General features: G+C 40.5%; 1 protein-coding gene across 7 annotated transcripts in view; it reads left to right on the forward strand.

Annotated features, from left to right (window-relative positions):
• The window catches only part of LOC145994913 (phosphatidylcholine:ceramide cholinephosphotransferase 2-like), a 228,726-nt gene that overhangs the window by 171,941 nt on the left and 40,317 nt on the right, over positions 1-16,468 (forward strand). Inside the window, exon 1 of one of the 7 annotated variants that reach the window (XM_083131390.1) lies at positions 1,190-1,263. The exons of 5 other annotated variants lie outside the window; for them this stretch is intronic. In XM_083131390.1, coding sequence (XP_082987516.1) covers positions 1,211-1,263 — 53 coding nt within the window. In that variant the 5' untranslated portion in view covers positions 1,190-1,210. Of the gene's footprint in view, positions 1-1,189; positions 1,264-11,701; positions 12,307-16,468 lie in introns of those variants that run through there. One more of the 7 variants, XM_083131389.1, reaches the window with a different exon arrangement.

A 16,468-nucleotide genomic window follows, 5' to 3' on the forward strand; every position in this document is an offset into this window, starting at 1 on the left:
TTCTGGAGCTAAGCTTATAGCAAAGAATGTACTTTTTTTTACTACTGCTAACATGCATACTAGGATATCTCAGCAAATATTATACTCCTGTTAGAACATGTCACTTTCCACAGCAGTATGGAAGAGTTTTTTTTACAAAATATTTTTAGATTCATGTACGTGGTTGTTGCAGATGTATCAGAAAGAAGTCCAAGTATCTTACATTTTCCTGGAACGTTAATCAGTATTCTGGGATTTTGTATAACTCTCAGAATATTTCGGAGTTGCATAGCGTTATAGTGATAAACTGTGAAGATTTCGTGTTTAATTCCACACAATTTCACATAAATTCGAGACAGAATATAGCAGAAAAACATACCTCGCGCCTTGATAAACGAAATATACATATCCCTATATATCAGCTATCGGCATGGCATGTGGTCGGTGTCTCATCACCCTTCGCCTTGTAATCAAGGGGGCCCGGGTTCGATACCAGGTGGAGGCACATTCTAGTTCGGATCCCACTTTAAACTGTAGGTCCAGTCCCGATTAGCCTTTCTGTGCATAAAGTGGACTTCCCCCAACTCAATCAATCAATCTCATCCCCTTCAGCAGTCGCAAGGATACTCCCCTCACTACATGATCAGATAGGAGCATTTGCATAGTCATCCACCCACCAAGTGCATTGTCGCCATGTTGAACTACAAGTATCCTCCAGCTAGGAATTTCCACTTCAATCACTACATACGGGACGATACTTTTATCCTATTACCACACTCTAATATGGCCCTTGTAAATGTTTGTAACTTGTTGATGGTGGGTCATTTCTCCAAACGGGAAAATACACTTACCTGCGCATGACAAACTTTAGAATCTAGTATGTAGGTGTCCAGAAGAAGAAGTAGCTTTGACCAAACACCACTCGTTTCTAACCCCTCTCCTCCGTCACTATCAGTTCTGGATAGTCATGTCAAGATTTACGTAATGTGCGAGAATACAAAGTTCCGAAGTTTGTCTTGTAGAGTATATTTAGACGCAGAAGTCTTTTAGTGAATGCTCTCGATTGAGAATTCGCACAATGGGTAGCATTGAGTGCCAAGCTCGACTCACGCATCATTAACTAAGTTTGAAGAGGAAGCCACTAATGTCTGCCAACTCCCATCCTATCACGTGGTTTCTGGTGTTTGCCTGTTCGATCTAGTACCTTGTTTTGTTTAATGTGGGGACAGCCATGGAATGCATCAAGTTTACATTACACGCTGATAGTGTGCTCAGTTTCTTGAGGTAAGAAGTTCAACTCTGTTACCATGCGAAATGTACATAGTTTACTGCGTCAGATCATCATCAATTGGAAGGTTGGTTTTCTCAGATATACGAGATGTATACATTTGCATACATTTCCCTTTTTTTTTTTTTTGCTATCATTGATGTAAGGTCTTGGTATGCTAATCCTATGCTGCTGTTGTAGAAATATGCGACATTTATGTTTGGCCTCCTCAGTGGCGTAGTGGTAATGTCGTCAGCTTGTATTTAAGGGGGTCTGGGTTCCATTCCCGGAAAAACACCTTTCAATTTCTTAAAAATTTTGAAAATATTTTGACCAAGGAATGACCAACGATTAAGTTGAATAAGAAACATATAACATATACAGGTTGTCCGGAAGTACACATAGTTACGTCGCGGGGTGGTGATCACACTGTGAATGGCGAATATAATCTGAGGCTGAATGCTGGTGCGGAGGTGGACTAGATCGCCAAACTTCACGCTGAGCATTCGGGATTTCAAATACCTCCACAATGCAGAGTGCAAGAGATTCAAATCTGGCGAGCGTGGGCCCTAGAAGTTCTCTACGACCAATCCTTTGTTCTGAAAACTTGTTAATGCAGCTAGTCTCGCTCACCCTTTGACGTGAGTGACTTACGGTGCGGGACTTTTGGGACATCCTGTGTTCAGAAAACAAATAGTGGCCTGGACACACAAATCAAAAGAATATACTGAGAGAATTTAATGTATGTAATTTGACCTATATCCGGTAATTAACTTACCCCAAAACAGGAAGAACAGACGGTATTATCGACTCGCATATTAAATGGAACACCGCAGCCTGTATTACTTTGGATGAAAGTACGTTTTGTATGGAAATTGCACTGTCATGTGAAAATTCATCATCGTCCCACGCTCGGAACGGAGTCCTCATTACCGTCGGGCTTGTCTTCACGTTTGTATTGTTTGAAAATGCGGTGTTTAGCAACCAACGCGGCGACTCCATTTTTATTTATTCGCTTTGTAGTATTGTCAGGCGAGGTGCTTACATCATGCGGTGCCGTGGCCAAGTGCTGTAAGTACGTATGAAGTGCTTGCGAATTCGCTCAAATGAACAATAGCCACAAAGAAGTAACCATGCAATTCATTTGACATTTTATATGTGAAGCTGTATTTTTTTACGGTACTAAAATTTGATGGTGGTAGGGTTCGAAACTGAACTTCGAACTTTTAAGAGCCACTAACTAACTCTTCAAGTTTATAGCTGCTGCAACACAAACCTTCCATCTGTCGCTTTCTTGGGGTTTCTTTCCAGTCTTTTCTATCCTTACAGATTTCCTTTAGATCCATCTCAACGTTATCCCTCCATCTTCGTCTTGGCCTTCCTTCAGGTGGTCTCTTACCATCAGGTTTCCCTACAAGAATCATATAAACTCTTCTTTCCTCTCCCATTCCTGCCACATGGCCTGCCCACCTAAATCATCTTGATTTAATTATTCTAATATCTGGACATGAATACAAATTATGCAGTTCTAAACCTTCTCCACTCACCTGTCTCCTCAAATCTTTTAGGTCCAAATTTTGTTCTAAGGATTTTATTTTCATATAATACTCTTAATTTATGTTCCTCTTTTAATGTAAGGGACCAAGTTTCATTTGTAATATAATTAAGCCTTGTTTCCATATTAAAACCAATAAGTTGCTGACCAAGGCAGTTTATTAAGATAAAAACACTTAACACGTAAGTGTTAAGTGTTTTTATCTTAATAAACTGCCTTGGTCAGCAACTTATTGGTTTTACCAAGTTTCACATCCATATAATACCACAGGCAAAATTACTGTTTTCTTCGATTTATGGAGGGTGATTTGTTGATTACATTAGATTATTTTACGTCGCTTTTTGCTACTTTTGGCGAGTGGCAACGATGAGGATGAGTGATATGGTGAAATTGATGTCTATGCCCAGACCGCGACTCGAACCCGGGTCCCTTGGCGCTGTGATAACCAATCCATCAAGGAGGTCGGTAGAGTCAATTTATATTTACATTGAAATTGCCTTTAGCTACTATTTGGTACAGGAAAGTTTATCTTAAAGCTCTGGAGTTTGTGAAATACCGGTAGTTAACACGGACGGATGGACAGACATACCGACGCATAGGGATCCTCCCCACCCCCAGTGTTTCTGATTAGTACTCTAAAATTCGTTTGGTTTTTTTTTTTGTTGTTGTTGCTACCCGAGTGAAAGTCATTGTCAGTGTCTTAGCTGCCCTTGAGACTCAGAATAATTCTTTTGTATTGAAGATTTATTGTTGTTACTTCTTCTCGAAACATTAACCGCACTGTCCCTCTCCTGTGATAGGGGTGCAATCCGCATGAAGGCGCGACACTGCAAAAATTATCCTCAACATCTCGACCAGTATCTCACAATCGAGGGTTTGGCGATTCGTGATCTATTTCATCAACCCCCATCGTCGCGATTAACCTCGAGAGGTAGAAAAAAATGTCCCAAAATAACCATACCACACACGTGTTGTTGGAGAGTTTTCTGTCAATAGCTGATCCCCGTTCGCTAACCAACGGAAGTTGAAAGCTTGCCAGTATATTATGCGTCATCACTTAGATATCTTGCGGAAAATCTGCAGGATATAATGTCAAGGACTTGTTAGCTTTCTCTGCAACACATTAATTGTGCCTTCTAATCACCACGAGAACACTTGGGACTAATTTAGTAATAGGCATGTGACGTTGTAATAAAAGTGGAAAGTTGCTCATAGTGCAGCAAAATTTTACGACCTCCATCGTTCTTCACATTGTGGATCAATTATTGCCGACATAAAATGCAACTGGGATGTTGTCACTAGAATTATTATTGTGATGCACGCCAGAAAGAAAAGAAAATTTGCATTTAAAATGTTTTGTTTCTTCATGTCAGATGCCCACGAAGTCTACATTCGATTTCAGGAAAGCTTTTGAATTAGTCATTGCGTCGAATAACATGGGTACCTGGGGGGGTAAAGGCGGTCAGGGGCGTGGTGCTGATCACATCACCCCCACTCACGACCGGATCAAGAAAGTGTGGGGCGTTACCCCCACACCCCCTATACACCTTCATGGCGTGGTGCTAAGCACAGGGGAACACTTTACTTTTTACTTTACTTTATTAATCATTGCTGGCGTCGACTACCTGATACGAGCTCGATTTCTGCGCTGAATATATTTGTTTCCGATCCAGTGTTTACAAAACTGCACAAACAATAAATAAAACAGCACATGTTCATTTCTCAAACGTTGGAACGCGTACTCAATTTCTTTTGGATGGATATTGCGGTTGACAACATGATCACATGAAAATGTGGAGTGAAAAAAAGAGCAAGGTTCTCTGGCGCCGAGAAAGTGTTTTATGCAAGCACATTCGTGTGTATGTACGGAGTCAGGTTACAAGAAAAGTTGATCGCTAGGTTGGAGCATATGTGAGGTAGGACTTTATTCGAAAATGGAGCACGTGCTCACTTCTTGAGCACCTATCCGTTTTTATTAATACGCCCCAATGTGCAACTGTAACCTCTTCAGTTTTTTCAACCAAAAATCCGACTTATTTCATTTATTTAAAACTGTCTCCCAGATAGCGCAATGATAATGCTGTCGCCTTGTCAAGGAGTCGCAGGTTTTATTTCTAGTGGAAGCACATTGCATAGTTTTCAGACTTCCACCTTTTCATTGTAGGTCCAGTCTCGATTAGCTGTCTGAGGGCAAGTGGACTTTAAAGAAATGTATACACGGAAAAGTTGCTTTGTCTATTTGAGAATAACCGGTAGATAATGAGGAGGCGGCGCGGGGTGTTTAAAGCGTCAACCATTGCAGTGTTGCCACATGTTGACCCCCGTGGACAAATGCTTATTGGTTAAGTGGTGGAGAAGGCCCCCCACAGCATTAACTTCGCCATGGAAAATAAGGCGAAATAACTAAATAAATAAAATTGTGTGCAAGTTGGACGAACGGCTGCTCAAGACCACTTTATACTCAGGCTAGTCGAAACTGGACTTTCAATTAAAAGTGGAATTCAAACCACTGTGCAATGCCAGTTTATGTCCCGTGAGTGTTGCGTAAAGGCAGTGACCAAATGATAATGAATTTTTATTTCTCGGAGGCCCTTGACAGTCACACCGTGACTCTTGACCAGGAGATACTTTCAGTCGCGAGAAATTAGGAGCGAGTGAAAGACGCCAGTGCCTCGTCTCGATCCTCTTATCAAGAGTGAACTTCGTACCTCGATAACTTGCATACCTAAAATACTTCCATCGATATTGGAGCATCGCAAGGTTCCATATAGAATTTGTGTTCCAGGGGTCGTTTTCCCCTGCAGTGTTAACAAGGAAGGTCATTGCTTAAAAATGCTGTGTTGAGTTTATTGGTACCGTTCCTGGGTACGCTGGTGGTTGACTAACAAAGGATATTAAATTGGGTTTTGATCAACCGCTTGGGTTGAATTTCGGCGTGAGGGCGAGAGTTTTTTTTCCCTCATTCGAAAACACAGCCGTCTTGTTTAAAATATTTGCAAATTACTCCATATTTATCAAAGCCATCTGTACACATGTACTCGTGAAGGAAGCAAAGCTTGATGTAAATGTTTGTGCAAAGTGATTGGTGCTTGTGTGACTACATGCAGCAACACTGCAATGATATTCATACAAATTCATCTTTCCAGGTAGGAACACTGTGCAAATATTTTTTTTTCGGCGACTATTTTTCCGTAGAAAGGCAGTCAAGGAAAACAACTCACGGTAATTTGCCAGGAGTGGGAAATCTGGAAGCCAAAATTTCTTAAAAGGGAAAACCATCACAAAATATGCGAGAAATGGGTAGCCTAATGCGTTTCCCCAATACTTATTTCTAATGCACATTGTTGTAGTGACACCTGAAATATTAAGATTTTTGTCTGTCGCTTCCATCTAGATTTGCAGTTGAACATTGAAGTAAAACATGCAACAACTTTTAAATTAACTTAATGAATAATGAAAATTGACGATAAAGCAAATTTACTAAATATAATTTAAAATGTTAAGGAAATTGATTATATTGTAACATTTTATTTTTCTGTTTCTTGCTTTAAAGTTTTATTTCTTTGCTTATATATGTATTTAATTCAGAAACTGTCTGCACAATTGAGAACACCTTTGTATATATTACAGGAAAGGAATTTTTGGCTTGCAATATAGATTTTTTTTTGTAAGCCAGAAACATCACTGACACTGGATTGTGATCGTGGCAATCTACGATGAATGGTAGAACTGAAACTTGATGAAAGAACGATTGAAGTCTTATAAAAGGAATGCCCTCTCAAAATACCAACGACGCTGAAAATGTTTGGAAAAAGGCAAATTCAAGCTTGGCCATGAGTTAGTTCACTTCTGACGAGTTCTCATTTTTTCGTTTTATCGCTCAAGTGTCCCCCGGAAATCCTCTTGTGGTTTTCAACGAGACTGGTCTACTGTTTCCTTACTGCATATTTCCTCTTTCGATATTCCTTCCTTCCCGGAAAATCATCAATACGTCAAGTGTTCGCCAACATTTTTTCCTCGACTGTTATAGTTTACTTTTTTTGAGAGAGAGAGAGAGAGAGAGGGAGGGAAATTTTCATCGTAGAACTCAATAGCCAGAATTTATCCTACTGGTGGCCATGTTTATTGAGACCGAACAGTGTATTTGAATTGTGTACAACTCTGCTTCTTCAGAACCTTCCAAGACTCGAGCCCAGCGGTTTCGTAATACAGGTCGACTCTCCGGTACACAAAATGTACTACACATTGAGGTCGTGTCACCTTGATACACAGTACTTCCACCACTCTATAACGTTCATACTTTATTTACCTTCATCTGAAATATTACAACTTGAAGTTAGTTTGAAAATTTTGATTATTTCAAAATATTTGCCTCCACGACATTCTCTTCGTGTCTTAAATATCTGATCTGTTTCATTCGCGAATCTCTAAGGCGAACATTATTCGTATGTGCAATATTAATGTAATAATGATAATAATAAAACATTGCCCTTCGTTAATTGTTAGTTTTCGAACATATTTTTGTTGAAATAGAGTATTGGTAAGTGCTTCTGCAGAACAGACGTTTAGTGTTTTTATTGAGAGATTTTCTCTCTTCCGGCCCTTTCGCTCTTCTCTTATTACCCATTCAGTCCCTAAAATGTTGCTCCTATAACCGCGTTTGGTAGAACCTGTCCCGTTTCCCGCGCTAGGGAGCGCTCTACAGTTTCGGTGCCAATGAGAAACGAGGAAAAAATCGTCTGCTGGGCAGCGAGGAGCGAATGGAAGCCAGAAGAGAGGCGCTTACGTAGACGCTGTTGTGACGTTGCGTATTTTAATTGGCTGCCTGGCTTTGACTTTCCCCAGCACGGAGAAAAGGGAGCGACCAGCTAGCGCGGGAACCGGGACAGGTTGTAACAAACGCGGTATAGTGCTAACATTAAAGTAAGCTAACAAAACAAAACCGATTTCTTTACACTAAACCGTGAAATAACACCAAATTCAGGGAGGTTCACGTTCCTAGTACTTTTGAGTGAGTCCGAAGCTGTGCGCAGAGGAAAAAGAGTTTTGTTTCTTTTGTTCTGTGTGTAGTGCGCTAGAGGGCTCTTTAGTTGCGGGGAAATTTTCTCTGTGGTCAGATCTAAATTTTGTTCCTGACGGGCCTCGCAGTTAACAGGACGAAACTGCAAGTGCTTACCCTGGTATAGCGGAAAGGAGAAGACGTTGCTTTTTATATATGCGCCACGGGAAAGATTTCAGGCCGAAAGTGCCAGTACTGCTGTCTCTAGCGTGCCGTGGGTTTCGCACGTTCGTAGAAATACTTCTAAGTGAGATACAAACACCCGGGCAATCTCTGCAATCGGTGGAGCCAACTTTTAAAAAACTGTGAATGGACTGAACTTTGGCGTTTATTTTATAATTTTATGCAATAATATGTTATAAATATGCTGAGAATTTGCCCTAAAATGCCTTTTTTTTCGTCAGAAAAGGTAAGCTTTTACATTTAAAAACTGTTCCAGACCTTTTCTGAATTTAATAGTACTTGCTTTTGCCTATTTTAGTTGTAAGTGCCCATTTCAAAGGTAACTGATGAGTGCCTAATCCTGGAAAATCAAAAATATGTCTATGTTCACTAATTGTAATGCCTATTTTGTATTTTTCGGTGCTTTTTGGCTGCCTGTTTTGAGAGTTTTTAGTGCCTATCGATTTCTTACTTTCCTAATAACGATGTGATCACGGATAGTGTAAATAATATATATACTACAGTGAAAAGTATTGAAGATGCAACCAATCGTTATGAAATATTTTGATAAAACTCTGTCAGAAATTAAGTTGTAAGAATTCAGTAAGTGTACAATGATGAAACATTTTATTTTCTTAAGTGCGGAGACTTTATTTCTCAAATGAAAATATAACGACAGGCAGATTACTGGGGGCGCTCGAGCCCCACAGGCCCATAAAAGTTGGCGCCACTGTCTGCAATGATAACCGCCAGGTTTTACAGACAATTATGTAGAGTACGCGACATTTTTACACTGGGACTGCAAAACTTTTTTAAGTCCACCCCTGCTCTTTTTCGCCATCACTTTTTCATTCCAACCATCGGGTATCCTGCAAACCTAGAATAAAACATAAGCGTTTCATTAAATCAACATTCATTCTCTTTGTCAGAAAAATAACAAAAAAATATTATTTTTCCACGGACGATGCTGTGAATGCCAGAAATGTCTTAGTTTCCTCGGATGACGTAGCGTGCCTGGAAGTGATGTTGCTTTCGAAGCTGCAAACGACTATTTCGCAAGCAACATCCTGCAAGTTTTCAAGATACGCGTGACCTTGAGGGCCAAAAGCGAAGGTCACCGAGTGCAGCCATGTCTTACGACAGCACGTCATGGAAGAATTCTCCAATGAAGTTTGTGTTTTGTCTCCTTTGGTAGAATAAAGAAAAAGACAGACTGGTGGTGATTATTGTCTGTCAATGAACTTTGTCGTGCATCTGTCTCGATAATACCATCAGTTTATTGTACACAGAACCTTTATTTCGTCTTTGCTCGAAGAAAAACCACATTGTTTACATTCCTTTGTTAGTGATGTTTTCCTTCCTTCAAAACCTGACGATTAGATTTTTCCTTCGTCCGTCTGCCACAGAAATCCTAAGAAATATTGGAAGAATTTATCTGAAAATTTAAGAGCATCTGCGAGTAAATTTGTGTGTGTCTCCACCGGATATCGAACCCAGGATCCATTGATTTCAATGCGACGACATTGCCACTGCTCCATCAATTGAGTGATTTGTTTCCACTTTTGGCTAATTGCGAAGATGATGATAGTGACGGCAAGATGAAATTGACGAAGGGACACTCACAAAGAACAACCATACCCGGGCCGGGATTCGAACCCGGAACCTCTGACGTCGTAGCACTCTGTGCTAACCACTCACAGCTCCATCGAGGCGGCTCCGAATGTGAGAATAAAGAAGCACTCGGTTGCGAAATAGTACTGCACTCGCGATCTCTTGCGTTGAAGGATTTAGAAATAAATGATTTATTGTGTGTTTCGTGTAGATTTAGATGCAAAAAGGGAGATTAACTAAAGGCAGTTCCGTTTTTGTATTCTAATAATATGTCGAAGGCCGTCTCGAAAGTTTCTCAAGGTCTTAAGGAAAGGGAAAACCTGTATACAAACAAATCTCTTCGTAGCTTTAGGATACTGAATGCAGAGAGATATTGAAGGACAAATGCTTAAAGAAGACTTTCGCATAACGTATCAGGGAGATTTGACACCGGAGTGACAAGTGACATACACTTTATAAACGAACCTTGAGAATCGAATGCAACCTTTCGCATTGGAGTGACATGACACGCTGCACTTGTCAATTGGGTGTCACTAAGGCTCTTGTAAATAAGCACAACATCCCAGCCCTAAGGGAGATTTCACATCCGATGCGACATGTGACACTCTCAGACGAACGAATCAACAGCAATGTTTCACACCTTAGCGGCATGGCAAGCCGCGCATTCGATTGGTGAAATCCTCAAGTGGCATGCGACATGTATCACTTCCATGTGAAACCTCCCGTGTTAAATATTATCCTGCAAATTTTCTATTTTACCATTGTTTTGGACCGGGAGACAATTTCATATCAGCAGTGTTTTCTTTCATATTGCCCTTTTCCCCGTTATACATAATCTCAAATATATTATTCGTGCGTTTGATTGACGTTGCATTGTCTACGAACAGAAATAATATTGGTATTATTATTTTGTGATTGCTGGTTTCAATTTTTAAAGTGGGAGAATGATAGGCACAACTCCAATTTCACAATGACTAATATTACAGTATGTGTGAGATAGCCCATGTGCCACCGACATACAGTTGCTACGAGTTACAGTTTTTCGTTCGTAAAAATTGAAATGTTCTTGCTGGTAATCCAGGGTTTCCGGATGGTACAGTTTCTTGTGCATTCTATTTGTTAGTGCACGGTTGTCTACTATACAAATTGAATCTATTTTTTTTTAGAAAAATCTAACGTTTTATGTTTGTATTCTGTCAAGCTTTAGACAATGTAAATATGTGGTTAACGAAAAGGTGAGGGGGGCAATCGTCGTCTGTTGACTGAGAGACTTCTGAATCTAAAAACAATAATCCTCAATTAACGTAAATGGTGATCCCTTTCCGAGAAGTCAATAAGTACATAGCCTCCGTTTAATGTTTAAAATGAAACGTTCATCTTGTCGGAGTGAAGCCAAAGCGAATCGCCAATCAAATGGGAGTAAAAAGTATTTCCCCACCTACCCCCGACCCAACTTTAGACGTCTAAACTAACAACAGTAAGCCTTCGGGCCGTCCCCTGTGGCGGAGTGGTTAGCACATCGCGCTACGACGCCAGGGGTCCTGGGTTCGAATCCTGGCCTGAGTGTCCATCACTCATCCCCATCTTCGCAAATTAGCAAAAGTAGCACAAGAAGCGAAGTAAAATAAAGCAAATCTTTAAATCTATAAGTAAGCCTTCGTGCGGTAACGAGAAAAGCCATCTACCTCCACGAGTGTTGTTTTTCCAGTAAGAGAATGGGCTCATTTTCTCAGAATTTGAAGAGAAAGTGCCTCTGATGCAAGTTTGTTCTGCTGTAAACAACCATGTAGAGAAGATGGTGACGTTATGACAATGACGTCATTAGGTTGTGACTCGTATGTTCATGCATTGAAACGACGTCATGCACATTCGAATCCGCGCAGAAAAAAACGAGTTATGGCCCCTAAAATACACCTTCTCTACGCGTTACGTAAGACGGTCATCTGGTCACAAGGCGTTCCTGAGCCATGACGTCACGCATCTTGGAGGCAAACTGGTATTCGGCAAAAGCACCTCGCTCAGTTCGAATAAGAACGTCGAAAGACGACAGAGTGTTATCTGTGTTAGCGAAACAAGGAAGGGGCTTCTTTTGTTGTTGTTTCTGCCATTGTGAGGAACTTCAGCGATCCATTTCGTGAAAGTTTTCAAGTGTTCCGCAACAGTTGTCACCTGTTGAACGCCGCTCCTTGCGTAGTGTTTTGTTTTTATTACCGAACGGTTTCCGCTCGCGTGTTCTAAGACGTTAGGATGCGTGTGCTTTTTTTAAAGTATTTAAAACTCTGACGCAGCGTGTATCGGGCAGAAAACTTATAGATCAGTCTCTACTGACACTCTCAAGGTGGAACCCGTGAATCAACAAGTTTTCCTTGGAAACTAACCCGAAGATGATGACGTCAGCAGTGCCTGCAGCTACTGCCAAGGAAGCTTGGTGTCGCTAGTGTAGGTGAACAACGTCCTTATGACCTCTTTCGAACGTGTAGTTTTCGCCGTACTCGACAGACGACGAACATTAAGTAGTACTCGAGACGTGAAAACGGCAGGACTATGAAAATCGTTGTGCACTTCTTGGACCGTGTTAAGGACTATTTGCTAGGAACAGAGTGGGATTTGGAAAGTTTCCATGAGGCTGCCGAGGTTGTCACTACGCGTGGCTTTGCCCTCAGTCATGCGCAGGTAAGCAATTGTTACACGAAAGTAATCGGCAGTTTGATGAAGTGTGACCTGTGGTTAATTGAATCGTACCGTTTCCTTTCGCGCTTTGTCGACATTTCGGCGGCACAGTCTCAACCACTGCAATTCAATGCACTCTGAAAATCCTGAATTTGTCGGTAAACTTAAAAGAGAGCTAGTATAAAAGCGTCCGCGTGACCTCTTTCATCGCATCGCGCGCCATAAGGGTACATACGATGTGTGATGCAATGCTTATTTGTAGAGACAAAACCTACAAATTTGCACCTAAGATCGCCCACCACGGGATTTGAACTTCAACCTCAGCTCGTAAAAATATTACATCCCGTTTTGCCTAATAGCTCTCGGCACGCGATTATCTAATTTGACACACGTCTACCATCTTAGGCGAAACAGAAATTTTTTGTCCAATAAAGTTGAAAGGGAGCTATTTAAAATGAGCGAAATTTGACTAAGAAATAGATTTATTTCGTCCATGAATCACTTGTTTGCATTTACATGCTGTCATATCGGACATGTCAATTTGTTTACAATTTCATAAGCGTTGCAGTGTAATAATATAATGAAATAATATATATATATATTGAAATGTAGTAAAATATAATGGAGTGTACTGCAATAGAAATGTTACCAATATAGATATACGTAGCCTACTTGTACAGATATACCGATAAAGCCAGTGATGCAACAGGTGTCGAGGAGTTCGGTGCCCATGGCCATAGCTGAAGAGAAAGTTGCAGTTATTGATTTTTATTACGCACAAAACACACACACATTTATTTATACACAACGGTACCCCCATGAGATACCTGGAAATACTTCATATAATTCAAATTTTGAAATTGTAGCGTGAAAACATTGGCGAGGGGTGCCGTGAGAGACCGCAGATTAAGTGCCTAGGCAAATTACCCTAGTGCTGGAGATGCTTTGAGAATTCTCTTATGGGGGGGGGGGGAAGATCACCCCGCGTTAAGCACAAGGAAAGCTATGGACTAAACCTCACCTGATATAAACTTAATCTTTCATTTTCAGTTCCTATCAATAATGTTTTCCGTATTTGCTGGTTTTTTACGTTCAGCTTTGGTTCCAGTTTTAATTATCCCCACCTGTGAACACCTTATTATAATTGATTATACCCTGCTGCTTCGCGTTGAGTGGGCGCCCCAGTATCTGGATACCAAAGCTTACGGCTTCGAGTCCTAACCTGGACATGGGTGTTCCACGGAAAGAGTCTCTTAAGCAATTTCATCTAGCCGTTATTTAGCCTCATCGTTGTGGTTAGCTAACAGATTACTGAACTGATGTCGGTGGCGCAACAACCGTCGAGGGTCACGGCCGGGGCTACCCTTAGGTGGGTGTGGAGCGTGGAACATAACAATATGTGCGGGACCTGTAAACAAAATTTTACAACTCCTGAAAACCAGACATTTTTACTCTTTAATATGCAGTACAGGTATTCTATATAATCACTACAATTAATAAGCAATTCATAGTATCTAATTACCCAAGAGCAATAACCAGAACACGTTGAAGGTTACAACCAAGAATTATGGGAGACTAATGTGTTCCTTTTCATTTCCGATGTGCCACTGGTGCGACGTTCATTATATTTAATTACAAAACTGGCTGTCTTCGGTATCAAACTATTTTTTTACCACTTGGTAATTTTTAATCATATCTAATAACATTGTGTATCATAATTCTCCTTTAGTTACGTTTCATTGAATTTTGATGTTCTCGTGAATTTGCTTGGTTTAATATTTTCATTTCGTGATTTCATTCTATAATTAAATATTAATGCATATTAACAATTTTTGGTTGAAGTATTTGTTGAAGACTTCATTTAAAATATGAATTCAGTAATTTTGGATATTTTTTAGTATGTCCAAACAATCCATGAAGTCAGGGGAAATCAAATTGGTTGCCTCATTAGAAGCACCACCGTCCTGTAAATTGCACCTCCATAGGGCCGCCTCTGGTTACGGCATGCAAAGCTGGTTTTGGGTGACTCGTGCTCAGCGTATAATAGTTCAATCGCCTCTGTTTTGTAGTTTTATAGAGACAGGTCTCCTCTGCTATTGCTTTCAAGTGCCTTCCACGGGGAACGAATTCGGAACCGCTCACACCAGTGGCGAGAGCCGTAGCTGTTCGGCCCTGCATGTGTTGCCAAGTCACTTACCCGTCGCTGCCTTAGACGCAAGGAGAATGGTATATGGATGGACATTGACCTTTTCCCCATAAGTAGAGACCGGATGTTAGGCAAAATGCCTATTCTTTCCTGTTAGAGATATGATGAAAACGAATGTTGCGAAGGCCAGGGGGGAGGGATTAGCTTCATTTAAAGCCAATTTAATTTTGCCTATTTTGCCTATTTCATACGATATTGCCTATATTATTTCATAAATGCCAGATATTGCCTATTTTAGGCATTTTCTTTAAAATTGGGACATGACTGAACTCGGTGCATACAATTTCCTGTTCCCAGGATTAGTTTCCGATTCTTCCAAGAAATTTAAAAATAACAGTTAGCGAGTTATTGCAGCTAATAAGAACTTGGACAAATGAAGGGCAATTCAACAAGTTCTGAAAGGTGAAAATATACAAACTGAGTTAGATCCACATGTTCTGGCGTGCTTTAAGTATGCTCCGGTAACATCTGTGGAGGTTGAGAGATCTTTTTCAATTCTAAAAAATGTGTTGTCCGATCGCAGACATAACTTGTCGGTTGATCACCTGAAGAAATACCTTGTTGTGATGTGCATCCACAATTAGTGCTTCTTATTCAGAGACTGCCATACAGTACAGTACAAACTTGAAATGCATTTAAACAGTTTCTTAGTTCGAACTGCTGTGTGGAATATACAGTGTAAAATTTTTAACTGAAATAACCCTGTGTGCAGTGATAAAGTGTATATTTAAATAATTTGAGTACTGGTTGGAAGCAGCCAACAATTTCTTTTGTCAGACTATTGTGTGTAACCATTATACAATAAAAAATTTTGGGCTGACGTGACTCCTGTTTGCAGTGATTTATTAAGTACAATATTGGACTGCTGTCTCTAATGATGAGCTCCTGGTTTATTTTAAGCAACTATAAAGAAAGTACAGGTAAGTCTTTATATTATTTAAACACCTATTTCTTTTTGTATATCTATCTTCATTACTTTGAGTTAAATTTCATTGCCTTTTCATTGCCTATTTGTATTTTAATGCCCTATTTTACTGCCTATTTTGAAAATTATAAGTGCTTATTTGCCTGCCTATTTTATGTTTTTAGTGCCTAAACATCCGGTCTCTACCCATAAGCATGGAGGGCAGGGAGCGTTCGTTACTAAGGGGCAAGATATGGCCGGCCGGCACATGGTCGTCTGCAAATGGCAAAAACTGTATATCAGTGCTTTTGAGTTTGGTTTGAGTTGGTGTTTTAAGTCCACTTTGTGCACAGTAAGGCTAATCGGGACTGGACCTACAGTTTAAAGTGGAATCCGAACCACTATGTGCCTCCATCGGGTATGGATGGAACCCGGGACCCATCAGTGCTTTTGACACATTGCCCCATGAGCCCATACTGATGTACAGCCGCGTCTGGATTGTAACAAACGCCACTTGCTTTCAACATAGGCATTACACTCCATAAGTTTCCGCGACTGTAGAAGGTATGTGAGGAGAATCTGAGTATAGTAAACACACCACAAGTCTATCAAGACCGAATCAAGAAAGTGTGGGGCGTTACCCACACACCCCCTATACGCCTTCATGGCGTGGAGCTAAGCACAGGGGAACACTTTACCTTTTACCACAAGTCTATAACACGTTTTAATCAGATGTTACTGCCCTGCCCTTGAAAAATTTGCATGTGTAAATACGCCTGCGGGTGGAACATAATACCCAAAATGATCCTTTAAATCTATCTTGTAAACTGTGCTCTTACACTTGTAAACTTACATCACGCGCACGTCATCATAGAAGAGGTTAATATTTGCAGTAATATCGTGTTGGCAATCCAAGTAGCTATTTTACAGCTTCGTGTTTTGAGTGCAAAATTTATTAGTGTCATCACGACCTGATTTCTAAAGGACCATGAGAAGTTCTGCACATTTCTCCAAAGGAAGTGGATCTCGTTGGAAATCGTTTGAAGCGATACAAA

This window comes from Lepisma saccharinum, chromosome 11 (assembly GCF_977018435.1).
Source record: "Lepisma saccharinum chromosome 11, izLepSacc3.1, whole genome shotgun sequence".
Lineage (NCBI taxonomy): Eukaryota > Metazoa > Arthropoda > Insecta > Zygentoma > Lepismatidae > Lepisma > Lepisma saccharinum.